At 45.8% G+C, this 16,594-nt stretch overlaps 1 protein-coding gene across 1 annotated transcript in view; it reads right to left on the reverse strand.

Annotated features, from left to right (window-relative positions):
- Positions 1-3,047: 3,047 nt before the first annotated feature.
- LOC147729680 (myosin regulatory light chain 2B, cardiac muscle isoform) overlaps positions 3,048-16,594 on the reverse strand; it is a 104,591-nt gene continuing 91,044 nt past the window's right edge. The window contains exon 7 of the mRNA XM_086954567.1: positions 3,048-3,279. Within this exon, the coding sequence (XP_086810693.1) occupies positions 3,181-3,279 (99 nt within the window). The 3' untranslated portion in view covers positions 3,048-3,180. The remainder of the gene's footprint in view (positions 3,280-16,594) is intronic.

Consider the following 16,594-nt stretch of genomic DNA (forward strand, 5'->3'; position numbering starts at 1 on the left):
TCCTTTATTTACTCTAGAAAGAAATATGGACAAGGATTGTGTGAACATGAGAGCTATTAGCTGACAGACTGTACACACTCGCCTTACATATATACAAGGTACATTATATGATACGAGAAGCTATTCAGTTAGCTCTGTGTGATTTATTTTAACACACAAGCTTTGATTAGCAATGAAGAAGTCATTTTCGTTACTGACAAGACGAAACTTGTATTGTCTAAAATCTGTAAATTGTCAAGCATGATATTTATGTCAGACAATATTTTTGCTATCAATATTCTGACATTTTAACCCCTTGTCTGCAATGCGCTAAGAGAGTCTTATACTATACTAGGCTATTGACTACCCAAGGACTGCATGAATTGGACATTGCGACCATAGAACTAAGATATGACTGTCCAGTGTATCAGCAAAGTCTTAGCTAGGTGTGCTAATTGAGCATTGTAATCTCAGGACTATGTCAATTGACTGTAACACAATGTGATGGACAATACATTACATGCCAAGGAAAAGTCTTATCCGGTTGGGCTAGGCATGAGAAAGTTGTACACCCGGGTGCTTTTCAAGTGCAAGAAGTGAAATGGGATTCTTCAACCGAACTTGCTGATGGAGACTAAGGCCTGACCAGTAAAAAGATTGTTTTAAATAGTTATGCAATAATCAGACTGACCTGTGTACGGGAAAACTGGAATGGGTATGTTACGTATCCACTGTCACCCCCTGAGGTAGCAAATGTATAAAAGACTACATTCTGTGTCACCCCATCTGAAACATTCCACTGTCCATAGGGGGTGTATGCGCTTTTGCATGCATGTGTAATGTAAATGTAATGTAATTTGTACTTGTAAAGCGCACTAATACCCGAACTGGGGTGTCCTGGCGCTGTAACGCATACCGCTGTGGAACCCTTCCTGGCTTTTCCCTGTGAAATGTCCACTCCTGGGCACCCCCAAGATGAAGCCAGGCATCCCAGCGCTGTTGGGGCCGTTGTGGAGATTAAGCAAGCTATTGCCCAGAGTGGGTCCCATGATTAGAATAGGCACTGAGGCGATAATTATCAGGTCAGAGGAAATTGAGCCCAAGACATGAGAATTACTACCAAGTTAAAGAAAGATGATCAACGGGTGACACTGGAAAGACTGATCTAATCCACATCAGAAAGTCTGAAGCCCTGAGGCTAAGCATTTGCCTCCCCAAAAGAAGAAGTGAAGGTCATTGTCAACACATGCCAAAATGCCCTCTAGACTCAAACCCGCTGAGAAGCTGTGGAAGTCTGGCTCACTCAGATAAACATCAACCTTTGCCAAAACTTCCAAGTTTTGTGAGGATTAAGGAGAACTTTGCTTGGGATCATTTCGAATCCCACGGAATTCTGGGTTTTAGCAAAGATCTTGACGAGATTTCCAAAGACAGATGCACACCTCACACGTCATTCAAGCTTTCTTCTTTGTCGCCCGGAGTGATTGTGCATCTAAGAATTTGCTATTTTGTGTGTGTGGATGCAGCGGCTTTGGTGAAAACTTCAAACTCAATATGGACAATAAATTGAGAGCAGCAACACCCTACTGAGAAGCTCAGGATTCTTTAAGGACTTAGGGCAGTAATTATAATGTAATACACTTACTGAGGGGACTAGAAGATCCTGACGGTTAGGGTCGCAGCTTCTCCACAGCCCCTTTGTGAAAGCCCAAGAAACAAACCCTTTGTTGACAGTTATTCAAGAATCCAATTTAATTTACAGGATGCCTGTATCTGAAGAACTCAGTAACGTCCCTTAGGCTTGTTGTGGTTTAAACTGATGACAACGCCTTTGTTCCTTTTGGGGACTATAGAAATGTTGTTAACACAACCAAGCATCCTCCAAAAAGTTTTAGTCCTGAAGAAGCTCTTCTTAGGAAGAGCGAAACACATTGGCTGTAGTTTGAAGTGTGCTCAGGAATGTAATATATAAAGAACACCCTCATGTGAACTACTGCTTCTAGAACTTTTTTAAACTACATGAATGTTGATAAAATATTGAAGTTTCACTAGTTTGTGCCTCTCCTTACCGTATTAATCTGTGCAGAAGAGTACACCTAAGTTGCGAAGTTGTGATATGTGAACATTTATCAAGCCAAACACACTGACCCCCACACTTAAATTCAAGAAAAATGACAAAGCTGCAGTTTGGCGACCTATCATAGTCATAGCTATATAAAACTATGGCAGAAAAATGTTGCCACAATTTTTTTTTAAAAGACTCCTTGACGCTATTACTTTCTCTAAGCACCTAACTGTCCCGAAAAAGAACATATTCAGAAACTACCAAGATAATAAAGTTCCATCCAATCTCTACAGGCCAAATCTTTTAATCTTCTCTCTCGGTAGGAAAGCAACTCCAAATTGTTCTTTTGCTCTGCTTTAACCAACACCAATTTATATGACATTTGAATACCAATGGTTGATTATTCATCTTCTCAAAGCTATAATATCAGAAGATGTTTGTGATGTGGAGCAAATGTACGGAACCGCCTTGAAGAAAGAATTGAAACAGGAACAGCAGATGAGTTGAGAGGTGTGGAACAGACTCGGTGCAACAAAAGCACTGAGTAAACAACCGAAAACATAAAGTCCAGGTAGGGTCTGTAAGCAATGAGAGACAGCTACATGCAGATGGGATGTACCAGTGGTCCTAATCGTTGGTCCAACTCTACGATCAACATATTGGACCTACCCTAGCTGGTACCAAAAAATACATTTAAGTACATTGTGTTTGAGGGTTGTTGCCTTTCTAAGACACTCAGGGCAGCTTTCCGATCTTGCCACCCAGGCTTATGGTCTCTAACGTCAAATGCTAAAATGTGAAGATCCAAACCTGGCCAGAGATACTGAGCTCCGCCTCTGTTTGTATGGCCACTGAAGGACTACTGTTACTCCTTCTCACTATGTATTTTCCAAATATTGTTGAATGACCACATTCCGAAGGGAAAATGGCTCCTTACGTCAAATGATGTCTACAAGAACTGAGCACCTGTATTCAATACAGTTCCAAATTATGGACACCATCGTAAAAAAGATCTTCACAAAAGGTTGTCTTTTATTTACACTGTTATTTGTGGTTTCAATTGTGAACAACTATTTGTATCTGCTGCTTCAAAGGCTACAGCATACAGTACAATATTTTGTAAGCTGGTCCAAGTCCTAGTCCTTCTCCTCGCCGTGAGTGATGATATAGCACAGGTTCTTGTAGTCGAGGTTACCAGCGACATCTGGTGGGAACGCGTTGAACATCTGGGCTATCTGCAAGAAAAAACTAAAATGAGACAAAAGAACTGAGTCGGTCTTCAAGACCTGGTGTACAAGCTACTGACCACCCTAAAAAAACGACTATCAAAACCCTGCCAGTGACATGTGGCATGAAAAGCCTTTGTGTTCCCAAGAGTTATGTCAGATTTCATCCAGGTCAAAGACCTCTTCCGGTTACCTGATCACTTCAGCTGCATTCAGCCTCGAAAAGGAGGCTCAAAAGAAGATATTAGAGATGGAAAAGTACCCCCAGTAAAGAAACCTATAGTTTTGAGATTATGTTAGTTAGAAATGTCTTCATACTTGAAACAGCAAGTGCCCTGTGAACCTGTTGCCTGAAAGATCTATTCTCATGGACTGACCATCCTTCATTTATTTTCAGGTGCTGGTTGGTACTGATTCAGTTCATTTCTACGAATCAGGTCTTCTGACGGAGGCCTTTGATTATATAAGCAATGGATCACAGAAACCTACACGAGTAGCTGTGCTAAGAGCCTAACTGTGTATGTAAGTCTCATTGGTGTGTGTTGATCTTCCTCACAGCCTTCGGTTTTTAAAGCCAAAACCTTGCTCCAGATCCGCTGGTTGCAGTTTTTTATTGCTTGCATCTTGATGATCTAGTGACTGGAGAACAGTATTACAAAGGCTAATATATATACTATACGATATGATAATATACTATACTATATTATACAATACATGGAATGGTACCGCTCTTCATCAGGAATAAAATCACCAAACACATTCAACAAAGGAAACTAGGCTCTAGAGTTGCACCTCGTCTCAAAATCCCAAGATACAAGAAAAGAAACATGGGTGGCACATCCTTCTCTGTTCAAGCAGCCAAACTATGGAACTCTTTACCCCCAACATAAGATCCACTGACAACCACCTTATCTTTAGAAAACTACTCAAGAATTGGCTCTTCTTCCCCACATAAGCACCATACGCAAACAGAAATAAACATCATAACACTCTGTATATAAGCATTTATTTGTATTATATATATGTACCTATATGTGTATTGCTTTGTACGGGTGAGAGTGAAAAGGGCATGTGCAAAAAAGGAGGTGGGAAGGAGCGGTTATGAGCATCAGAAGGCACCATGTGAGTGGGGTTTTGTGTGTGAAAAAGGCACAAGGGTAGGGCTCCCGGTTTTATGGTATTTATTTTCTTTACATTTCCGTCTGTATTTATCTATATATTTTGGCCATTTAATTGGTATTTATACATATTTCTTTTATATTTTGAGAATAAATGGAATTGTAAAATGGTATATTTCCACATATATTTAATTGATAAACATGCATGTATTACTTTGATACCTGTTGCATTTTAGCAATTTAGGAAACCAAATATAACAAAACATTACACCAACAGGTAAATATTAGCATTATATACAAATATATGTTAACATGCTTTTCTTTAAGGGAATCTCATCCTGATTTTAAATCCCCACAGTGTCATTCTGCTTGGCAGTTGATCTGGAATCCATGAATGACAACAAGGACAGTCACTCACAAGAAGCACAATTTTCTGTATTTTTCTGCTTTAAAAATAAATACAGACAGGAAATAGATTGTTTTCTGTCTGTATTTATCTGTAAAAATCAGTAAAAACAGAAAACTGGAAGCCTTATTTTAGAGGCAAAGGACAGTTTGAAAGAGGAAGGTAATGTGCGTATGTGAAATGGAATGAGGATGAATGATACAGAAATAGTTCAAGACGGCAGCTGTGAAAAGGGAAGAGGACAGTGTGAGACATCAGAGAGAATAAGGGCAGGTATTGGGGAAGAGAATACTAGGTCGATAACTGGGCTGCCAAAACAGAAAAATGTACCTTGGACTAGAATGACATAAATCCCTGGGCTGGCCCTAACTGGTGCAGAGGGAGATAGGAGTAGTAGAGAGGAGTAGGTATGTAGGAGATAGATGTGTAGAGAGTGGCAGGTGTGAATAAAGAGTGTGAGCGAATTGAGGGTAAGAGCAAAGGTTGAGAAAATAAACTATAGTGAAACAAGAGAAAAAAAAGACAAGCTACAGAGAAGAGAGATCAATGTAAGCCAAAAAAGTGTACATGAGAGACAGGGAGGGAAAGAAAAAAAGAGAAATCGGAGAAAGATTGAGGAAGAGAGTAAATAGTGAGAGAGTGAGCAAGAAATATTCAATTGAGAGAGGGGACATAAAGAGTTAGAAGGGCAATGGAGGGTGTTTTCCCAATTTGTCTTTAGCTGGCCATGCTGGACATGTGTCTCCTCCTCTTTCCTCTCTCACGCCATGAATAGGGAAGGCCTTGGTATTGGTGTAGCAAGAGCCAAGCCGTTGAGATCTAAGCCTCATTGACAAATGTAAAGGTGAAAAGCAGCAGTTGGATCTACAGGAAGTGACAGCAGCAAGGCTGCAGGATGGATGTATGACGATACAACGCGTTCTATTACAACGCGGTATGTTACATCACAGTCTTGACAATATAAGTTGTTACATCGACTTGCGCTGGAGGGTGCTGGACTTTGAGACAGTGTGAATTACTATTCCAACTCCAGTCTACGTACAGTTGGGAAGGTGTTGGAGTAGTAAATTACACTATTCCTTAGTCTAGAGCGCCCTCCAGTGCCTGTCGATGTAACGACTTGCGTAGTCAAAACCGCGATGTAACATACTGCGTTGTAATGGATTCGTGGTAAAGATGTTTCCCCTGCAGGGTCTGCCTACTGGAGTCCAGCAGTGGCATACATCCTTGGGTGACAGCCGCAGCACGTTCCGGATGCTAATGTGGCATATCACTTAAGTGAGAATGGTGTCAGAAACCACATATTGACACAGCCATCTACCATTACGTTCCTCTCAGTGAGTAAAGCACCCGCTCCAGAGATCTATCTGTAACCTGCACTCCACTCATGCCTTAACGGGGTATGTTCTGTGAGCAATGAAAGCCTGCTCCTGCTGAGCTTGTTCTGTGAGGAAGGAAGCCTGCACGTGCTGCCCTCTGTGAGACTGGGAAACCTGCTGTGCTACTGCCAGGCTGTACCTGTTTTGTAGGGAAACAAAGCTTGCACTGGCCCTGTCTGATGTTTAGTTGTACTATCATGAGGTAAGCTTGCACTGCTGCTGCCATATCTGTACCTGTCCTCTAAAGGATGGAAGCTTTCCCTGTTCCTGTCCACAGTGTACCTAAGAAGATGTACTTCCATTGCTGTTATGAAAAACAAAGGATGCATTAAATGCACTTGCCTAACGCGCCCTATGAACCGGGACTGTTTCACAATAGTTGATCTGAAATATTGTCGTGAAGAAGGGGCCTCTCCCTTTATGCACACATGTTTGAGCATCGAAACATACAGAAGGAAAAGCGAAGCAGGGGCGATTGCATCCTAGATTCCTAGGACCCAAGGTCTATCCACTACCTCCATAAGCCGCAACACCTTTCACTGTGTGCCCTTCAACCCCATGCTCTTCACTCTGCCTAAACATGGCCCCAAGTTCATAGTGGTGTCGTTCAGTAGCCCAAATCCCTCATTCTGCCTATTGATGTACCTTTAACTGTGGCCCACTGATTAAAGGCGAGCACCACAGCGAGCTCTAAATCCGACCCACTGATCAATGGTGAGCTTCAGTGTGCAGCAATAAGTGTGACTCGGAACAATGGTGAACCCCAGTGTGCAGCAATAAGTGTGACTCTAATCAATGGTGAACCCCAGTGAGCAGCAATAAGTGTGACTCTAATCAATGGTGAACCCCAGTGAGCAGCAATAAGTGTGACTCTAATCAATGGTGAACCCCAGTGAGCAGCAATAAGTGTGAATCTCTGATCAAATATGATCCTCAGTGTGCAGCAATAAGTTTGCCCGAGAATCTACATTCAAGTTTGACAACCTGAAAGAAGGTTGGTCCCTATAGACAGCTGTACTGTGACACACAGACCGAGGTAGGATTTCAGTGTCTGGCTGTAGCTCTGACACGCAGACTGAGGTAGGACTTCAGTGTCTGGCTGTAGCTCTGACACGCAGACCGAGCTACGACTTCAGTGTCTGGCTGTAGCTCTGAAACGCTGACCGAGGTAGGACTTCAGTGTCTCGCTTTAGTTCTGACACACTGATCTAGGTAGGAATTCCGTGTCTGGCTTTAGTTCTGACACACTGATCGAGGTAGGACTTCAGTGTCTGGCTTTAGTTCTGGCACACTGATCGAGGTAGGACTTCAGTGTCTGGCTTTAGTTCTGACACACTGATCGAGGTAGTACTTCAGTGTCTCGCTTTAGTTCTGACACACTGATCTAGGTAGGAATTCCGTGTCTGGCTTTAGTTCTGACACACTGATCGAGGTAGGACTTCAGTGTCTGGCTTTAGTTCTGACACACTGATCGAGGTAGGACTTCAGTGTCTGGCTTTAGTTCTGACACACTGATCGAGGTAGTACTTCAGTGTCTCGCTTTAGTTCTGACACACTGATCGAGGTAGGACTTCAGTGTCTGGCTTTAGTTCTGACACACTGATCTAGGTAGGAATTCAGTGTCTGGTTTTAGTTCTGACACACTGATCGAGGTAGTACTTCAGTGTCTCGCTTTAGTTCTGACACACTGATCGAGGTAGGACTTCAGTGTCTGGCTTTAGTTCTGACACACTGATCGAGGTAGGACTTCAGTGTCTCGCTTTAGTTCTGACACACTGATCTAGGTAGGAATTCAGTGTCTGGCTTTAGTTCTGACACACTGATCGAGGTAGGACTTCAGTGTCTGGCTTTAGTTCTGACACACTGATCGAGGTAGGACTTCAGTGTCTCGCTTTAGTTCTGACACACTGATCTAGGTAGGAATTCAGTGTCTGGCTTTAGTTCTGACACACTGATCGAGGTAGGACTTCAGTGTCTGGCTTTAGTTCTGACACACTGATTGAGGTAGGACTTCAGTGTCTGGCTTTAGTTCTGACACACTGATCTAGGTAGGAATTCAGTGTCTGGCTTTAGTTCTGACACACTGATCGAGGTAGTACTTCAGTGTCTCGCTTTAGTTCTGACACACTGATCGAGGTAGGACTTCAGTGTCTGGCTTTAGTTCTGACACACTGATCGAGGTAGGACTTCAGTGTCTGGCTTTAGTTCTGACACACTGATCGAGGTAGGACTTCAGTGTCTCGCTTTAGTTCTGACACACTGATCTAGGTAGGAATTCAGTGTCTGGCTTTAGTTCTGACACACTGATCGAGGTAGGACTTCAGTGTCTGGCTTTAGTTCTGACACACTGATCGAGGTAGGACTTCAGTGTCTCGCTTTAGTTCTGACACACTGATCTAGGTAGGAATTCAGTGTCTGGCTTTAGTTCTGACACACTGATCGAGGTAGGACTTCAGTGTCTGGCTTTAGTTCTGACACACTGATTGAGGTAGGACTTCAGTGTATGGCTTTAGTTCTGACACACTGATCGAGGTAGTACTTCAGTGTCTCGCTTTAGTTCTGACACACTGATCTAGGTAGGAATTCAGTGTCTGGCTTTAGTTCTGACACACTGATCGAGGTAGGACTTCAGTGTCTGGCTTTAGTTCTGACACACTGATCGAGGTAGGACTTCAGTGTCTCGCTTTAGTTCTGACACACTGATCGAGATAGGACTTCGGTGTCTGGCTTTAATTCTGACACACTGATCGAGGTAGGACTTCGATGTCTTGCTTTAGTTCTGACACACTGATCGAGGTAGGACTTCAGTGTCTGGCTTTAGTTCTGACACACTGATCGAGGTAAGACTTCAGTGTCTCGCTTTAGTTCTGACACACTGATCTAGGTAGGAATTCAGTGTCTGGCTTTAGTTCTGACACACTGATCGAGGTAGGACTTCAGTGTCTGGCTTTCGTTCTGACACACTGATCGAGGTAGGACTTCAGTGTCTGGCTTTAGTTCTGACACACTGATCGAGGTAGTACGTCAGTGTCTCGCTTTAGTTCTGACACACTGATCGAGGTAGGACTTCAGTGTCTGGCTTTAGTTCTGACACACTGATCTAGGTAGGAATTCAGTGTCTGGCTTTAGTTCTGACACACTGATCGAGGTAGTACTTCAGTGTCTCGCTTTAGTTCTGACACACTGATCGAGGTAGGACTTCAGTGTCTGGCTTTAGTTCTGACACACTGATCGAGGTAGGACTTCAGTGTCTGGCTTTAGTTCTGACACACTGATCGAGGTAGGACTTCAGTGTCTCGCTTTAGTTCTGACACACTGATCTAGGTAGGAATTCAGTGTCTGGCTTTAGTTCTGACACACTGATCGAGGTAGGACTTCAGTGTCTGGCTTTAGTTCTGACACACTGATCGAGGTAGGACTTCAGTGTCTCGCTTTAGTTCTGACACACTGATCTAGGTAGGAATTCAGTGTCTGGCTTTAGTTCTGACACACTGATCGAGGTAGGACTTCAGTGTCTGGCTTTAGTTCTGACACACTGATTGAGGTAGGACTTCAGTGTATGGCTTTAGTTCTGACACACTGATCGAGGTAGTACTTCAGTGTCTCGCTTTAGTTCTGACACACTGATCTAGGTAGGAATTCAGTGTCTGGCTTTAGTTCTGACACACTGATCGAGGTAGGACTTCAGTGTCTGGCTTTAGTTCTGACACACTGATCGAGGTAGGACTTCAGTGTCTCGCTTTAGTTCTGACACACTGATCGAGGTAGGACTTCGGTGTCTGGCTTTATTTCTGACACACTGATCGAGGTAGGACTTCGATGTCTTGCTTTAGTTCTGACACACTGATCGAGGTAGGACTTCAGTGTCTGGCTTTAGTTCTGACACACTGATCGAGGTAAGACTTCAGTGTCTCGCTTTAGTTCTGACACACTGATCGAGGTAGGACTTCAGTGTCTGGCTTTAGTTCTGACACACTGATCGAGGTAAGACTTCAGTGTCTCGCTTTAGTTCTGAATCGAGGTAGGACTTCAGTGTCTGGCTGTAGCTCTGACACGCAGACTGAGGTAGGACTTCAGTGTCTGGCTGTAGCTCTGACACGCAGACCGAGCTACGACTTCAGTGTCTGGCTGTAGCTCTGAAACGCTGACCGAGGTAGGACTTCAGTGTCTCGCTTTAGTTCTGACACACTGATCTAGGTAGGAATTCCGTGTCTGGCTTTAGTTCTGACACACTGATCGAGGTAGGACTTCAGTGTCTGGCTTTAGTTCTGGCACACTGATCGAGGTAGGACTTCAGTGTCTGGCTTTAGTTCTGACACACTGATCGAGGTAGTACTTCAGTGTCTCGCTTTAGTTCTGACACACTGATCTAGGTAGGAATTCCGTGTCTGGCTTTAGTTCTGACACACTGATCGAGGTAGGACTTCAGTGTCTGGCTTTAGTTCTGACACACTGATCGAGGTAGGACTTCAGTGTCTGGCTTTAGTTCTGACACACTGATCGAGGTAGTACTTCAGTGTCTCGCTTTAGTTCTGACACACTGATCGAGGTAGGACTTCAGTGTCTGGCTTTAGTTCTGACACACTGATCTAGGTAGGAATTCAGTGTCTGGTTTTAGTTCTGACACACTGATCGAGGTAGTACTTCAGTGTCTCGCTTTAGTTCTGACACACTGATCGAGGTAGGACTTCAGTGTCTGGCTTTAGTTCTGACACACTGATCGAGGTAGGACTTCAGTGTCTCGCTTTAGTTCTGACACACTGATCTAGGTAGGAATTCAGTGTCTGGCTTTAGTTCTGACACACTGATCGAGGTAGGACTTCAGTGTCTGGCTTTAGTTCTGACACACTGATCGAGGTAGGACTTCAGTGTCTCGCTTTAGTTCTGACACACTGATCTAGGTAGGAATTCAGTGTCTGGCTTTAGTTCTGACACACTGATCGAGGTAGGACTTCAGTGTCTGGCTTTAGTTCTGACACACTGATTGAGGTAGGACTTCAGTGTCTGGCTTTAGTTCTGACACACTGATCTAGGTAGGAATTCAGTGTCTGGCTTTAGTTCTGACACACTGATCGAGGTAGTACTTCAGTGTCTCGCTTTAGTTCTGACACACTGATCGAGGTAGGACTTCAGTGTCTGGCTTTAGTTCTGACACACTGATCGAGGTAGGACTTCAGTGTCTGGCTTTAGTTCTGACACACTGATCGAGGTAGGACTTCAGTGTCTCGCTTTAGTTCTGACACACTGATCTAGGTAGGAATTCAGTGTCTGGCTTTAGTTCAGACACACTGATCGAGGTAGGACTTCAGTGTCTGGCTTTAGTTCTGACACACTGATCGAGGTAGGACTTCAGTGTCTCGCTTTAGTTCTGACACACTGATCTAGGTAGGAATTCAGTGTCTGGCTTTAGTTCTGACACACTGATCGAGGTAGGACTTCAGTGTCTGGCTTTAGTTCTGACACACTGATTGAGGTAGGACTTCAGTGTATGGCTTTAGTTCTGACACACTGATCGAGGTAGTACTTCAGTGTCTCGCTTTAGTTCTGACACACTGATCTAGGTAGGAATTCAGTGTCTGGCTTTAGTTCTGACACACTGATCGAGGTAGGACTTCAGTGTCTGGCTTTAGTTCTGACACACTGATCGAGGTAGGACTTCAGTGTCTCGCTTTAGTTCTGACACACTGATCGAGATAGGACTTCGGTGTCTGGCTTTAATTCTGACACACTGATCGAGGTAGGACTTCGATGTCTTGCTTTAGTTCTGACACACTGATCGAGGTAGGACTTCAGTGTCTGGCTTTAGTTCTGACACACTGATCGAGGTAAGACTTCAGTGTCTCGCTTTAGTTCTGACACACTGATCTAGGTAGGAATTCAGTGTCTGGCTTTAGTTCTGACACACTGATCGAGGTAGGACTTCAGTGTCTGGCTTTCGTTCTGACACACTGATCGAGGTAGGACTTCAGTGTCTGGCTTTAGTTCTGACACACTGATCGAGGTAGTACGTCAGTGTCTCGCTTTAGTTCTGACACACTGATCGAGGTAGGACTTCAGTGTCTGGCTTTAGTTCTGACACACTGATCTAGGTAGGAATTCAGTGTCTGGCTTTAGTTCTGACACACTGATCGAGGTAGTACTTCAGTGTCTCGCTTTAGTTCTGACACACTGATCGAGGTAGGACTTCAGTGTCTGGCTTTAGTTCTGACACACTGATCGAGGTAGGACTTCAGTGTCTGGCTTTAGTTCTGACACACTGATCGAGGTAGGACTTCAGTGTCTCGCTTTAGTTCTGACACACTGATCTAGGTAGGAATTCAGTGTCTGGCTTTAGTTCTGACACACTGATCGAGGTAGGACTTCAGTGTCTGGCTTTAGTTCTGACACACTGATCGAGGTAGGACTTCAGTGTCTCGCTTTAGTTCTGACACACTGATCTAGGTAGAAATTCAGTGTCTGGCTTTAGTTCTGACACACTGATCGAGGTAGGACTTCAGTGTCTGGCTTTAGTTCTGACACACTGATTGAGGTAGGACTTCAGTGTATGGCTTTAGTTCTGACACACTGATCGAGGTAGTACTTCAGTGTCTCGCTTTAGTTCTGACACACTGATCTAGGTAGGAATTCAGTGTCTGGCTTTAGTTCTGACACACTGATCGAGGTAGGACTTCAGTGTCTGGCTTTAGTTCTGACACACTGATCGAGGTAGGACTTCAGTGTCTCGCTTTAGTTCTGACACACTGATCGAGGTAGGACTTCGGTGTCTGGCTTTATTTCTGACACACTGATCGAGGTAGGACTTCGATGTCTTGCTTTAGTTCTGACACACTGATCGAGGTAGGACTTCAGTGTCTGGCTTTAGTTCTGACACACTGATCGAGGTAAGACTTCAGTGTCTCGCTTTAGTTCTGACACACTGATCGAGGTAGGACTTCAGTGTCTGGCTTTAGTTCTGACACACTGATCGAGGTAAGACTTCAGTGTCTCGCTTTAGTTCTGAATCGAGGTAGGACTTCAGTGTCTGGCTGTAGCTCTGATACGCAGACTGAGGTAGGACTTCAGTGTCTGGCTGTAGCTCTGACACGCAGACTGAGGTAGGCCTTTAGTGTCTGCTGCAGCTCTGACACGCTGACTGAGGTAGGACTTCAGTGTCTGGCTGTAGCTTTGACACGCTGACCGAGGTAGGACTTCAGTGTCTGGCTGTACCTCTGACACGCTGACTGAGGTAGGACTTCAGTGTCTGGCTGCAGCGCTGACACGCTGATTGAGGGAGGACTTCAGTGTCTGGCTGTAGCTCTGAAACGCTGACCGAGGTAGGACTTCAGTGTCTGGCTGTACCTATGACACGCTGACTGAGGTAGGGTGCAGTTTATGGGTGTAGCTCTGACACGCTGACCAAGGTAGGACTTCAGTGTCTGGCTGTACTTCTGACACGCTGACCGAGGTAGGACTTCAGTGTCTGGCTGTACCTCTGACACGCTGACCGAGGTAGGACTTCAGTGTCTGGCTGCAGCGCTGACACGCTGATTGAGGGAGGACTTCAGTGTCTGTCTGGACCTCTGACACGCTGACCGACCTAGGACTTCAGTGTCTGGCTGTACCTATGGCACGCTGACTGAGCTAGGGTGCAGTTTATGGCTGTACCTCTGACACGCTGACCGAGGTGGGACTTCAGTGTCTGGCTGTACCTCTGACACGCTGACCGAGGTAGGACATCAGTGTCTGGCTGTACCTCTGACACGCTGACCGAGGTAGGACTTCTGTGTCTGGCTGCAGCGCTGACACGCTGATTGAGGGAGGACTTCAGTGTCTGGCCGCTGACCGAGGTAGGACTTCTGTGTCTGGCTGCAGCGCTGACACGCTGATTGAGGGAGGACTTCAGTGTCTGGCTGGAGCTCTTACACGCTGACCGACCTAGGACTTCGGTGTCTGGCTGTACCTATGACACGCTGACTGAGGTAGGCTGCAGTTTATGGGTGTAGCTCTGACACGCTGACCGACGTAGAACTTCAGTGTCTGGCTGTAGCTCTGACACACTGACCGAGGTAGGACTTCAGTGTCTGGCTGCAGCGCTGACACGCTGATGGAGGGAAGACTTCAGTGTCTGGCTGTACCTATGACACGCTGACTGAGCTAGGGTGCAGTTTATGGCTGTACCTCTGGCACGCTGACCGAGGTAGGACTTCAGTGTCTGGCTGTACCTCTGACACGCTGACCGAGGTAGGACTTCAGTGTCTGGCTGTAGCTCTGACACGCTGACCGAGAGGTCAGCGTATCAGGTTCTAGCTCGGTACGCTGATAGCAGAAGGCTACTAGTGAGCTGACTGTGACAAACCGATTGATGGAGGCCTTCAGTGCGTGGCTCTGTTTCTTTCAGACAGCCCTCCAATGTGGAGCCTGCACCAATGCAACTGAGTGAGACCCAGGGCCGGCTTTAGCACTGGTGGCACCCAGTGCCACAATCACTTTTGGTGCCCCCACGTCCCATGAATGCCTCTTAGATTCTGTCACAACCACCTGCAAAAGTGCAATTATGCCTCTGCCCCCACACATGCAGAGGTGCAGTGGGATGGCTATTGCCCTGCTGTTTAGCTCCCTGGCAGTATTAACCCTCTCTGGAGATAAGCCCTCACACCTTCAGCCCTTGATGAGCTGTTAAGGGGTGCTTGTAGGTGGCTGAGAGGGTGGTGCTGCAGATTCAGGGGGAGGGGCATCTGTTGAGATACAAACAGCCCTAGTGTCACGTTTATACAATTTAGAAGGGCCTTGCACATTCCCTTTCTGCTCAAGGCCCCAAAAATCCTAGAACCTGCCCTGCTTTGAGTGGCTGGCTGGCTAGCACACTGATGGAAGGTTGCCCTCAGCGCCTGGCTCTGAATGCCATCGCGTCTGACTATCTGCTCCTTAGTGCCCACCCAGCGGGCCCCTTTGGTTTACATCCGGGCATTGCAGCTGCATTTCCTGCTTAAGGATAGAAACTGGTTGAGCCCAGGGCTGATGATCTATGTACACGAGTTATTAATAAACCTGCTGTGTACACAAGCGTTGCTTTGCTGTAACTTTTAGAAACTGCGTGGGGGAAATGAGGGACCGAACGAAGACACCCTTAGCACACACTTCGGTATCCACGACCTAGAAATTTGCGTGGCGAATACCAACAACAGCCTTTTCACAGCCGCCTCACACTTGTGTCTTAAAGGGGCCAACCACCAGCGAAGAGGAACAACTACTTTCTTTACCGCGTCCTCCACAGCGAACAACCATCAACAATAAGCATTCTAGAATGTTCCTTTTTGGGGAGGTCTAATTGTGATGTCAGACCTACTGTGACATCATTCACCGGACGCCACCTTTACTGTTTCTGGCTGAAAAGCACAGACAAGAGCCGCAAACATTGAACCCAGTGAAAGGCCCTGCACGTCAGTGGCGCCTGCTCGCGCTGAAATGCTACAGTCCTTCTCAGCAGCCTGCCCGCTGCTAGTCTGCTGCTATTTTTAGCCTCTGTAAATATGCTCTGAAAGCGGCGTAATCAGCATAATTCTCCTTTGTTCAGAAAGCTATTGGTTCTGACAAGTGGTGTGCTGGGGATTTATTAGCGCTTTTAATCACACCCTGGGTGAATTAGTCTAATTTCTACCCAGCAGGACTGGTTGAGAAATGGAGTTGCAGAAACAAGCGACTTTGTATACGAGGTCTGAGCACAGAGCAGATCCGGAATGACTTCTAAGTGCACGGAAACGTGTGACTGGCCCCATCCATCCACTGAGGGCTCGTGAGTGGAGCTTAATCTGTAAGAAGTGCCAGGGCCCAACCCTTTCCAGGAGCCTTGAGCCAACTACTGGGGCAGCCCAGCCTTGATTCCCCCTCACGCCTCTTTCTTTCAACACCCTACACTTGGCAGCTCCTCCGTAATGTCAGAGAAGCGCCGCCCCCGCTAAAAAATGGAAAATAAAATAATAAAAAAGGCATTTTAATATCATTTTATTTTTACCTTGCGTCGTCGGCTCTCAGCGCGAGTCTCCGGCGAGTCTGGGCTCAAGCAATCCTCTTGTGACAGGCACAACAGGTGGAGGAGTGGTGGGCACTTTACAATGCGCATGTCAGTTTGGCCGGCCATCTTAGGCCCGCCACACCGCCATGCGCACTTAGGTTTCTCCAGCCCAACTGTGATGCACAGCCATGTTGTGGATCGCCACGGGCTCCCAGGCACTGTCTAAGCGGCAAAGCAGGCCGCTCAGACCAATCCCAGCTCTTCTCTGAATCTAGGAATAGTATTCCCAGCATGGGAGAAGCACTAGATTGACATCTGGGAGCCTGCGCATTGTGCAGCCGGAGTCGAGGATTGGGAGAGGGGAGCAAGGCGGCAGCCGTCCGAGCGGTAGGTAAGTGCAATTTTTTTTTAATTCCATTTTTTTTGTGTT

This window comes from Lissotriton vulgaris, chromosome 2_1 (genome assembly GCF_964263255.1).
Source record: "Lissotriton vulgaris chromosome 2_1, aLisVul1.2, whole genome shotgun sequence".
Taxonomy (NCBI): Eukaryota; Metazoa; Chordata; class Amphibia; order Caudata; family Salamandridae; genus Lissotriton; species Lissotriton vulgaris.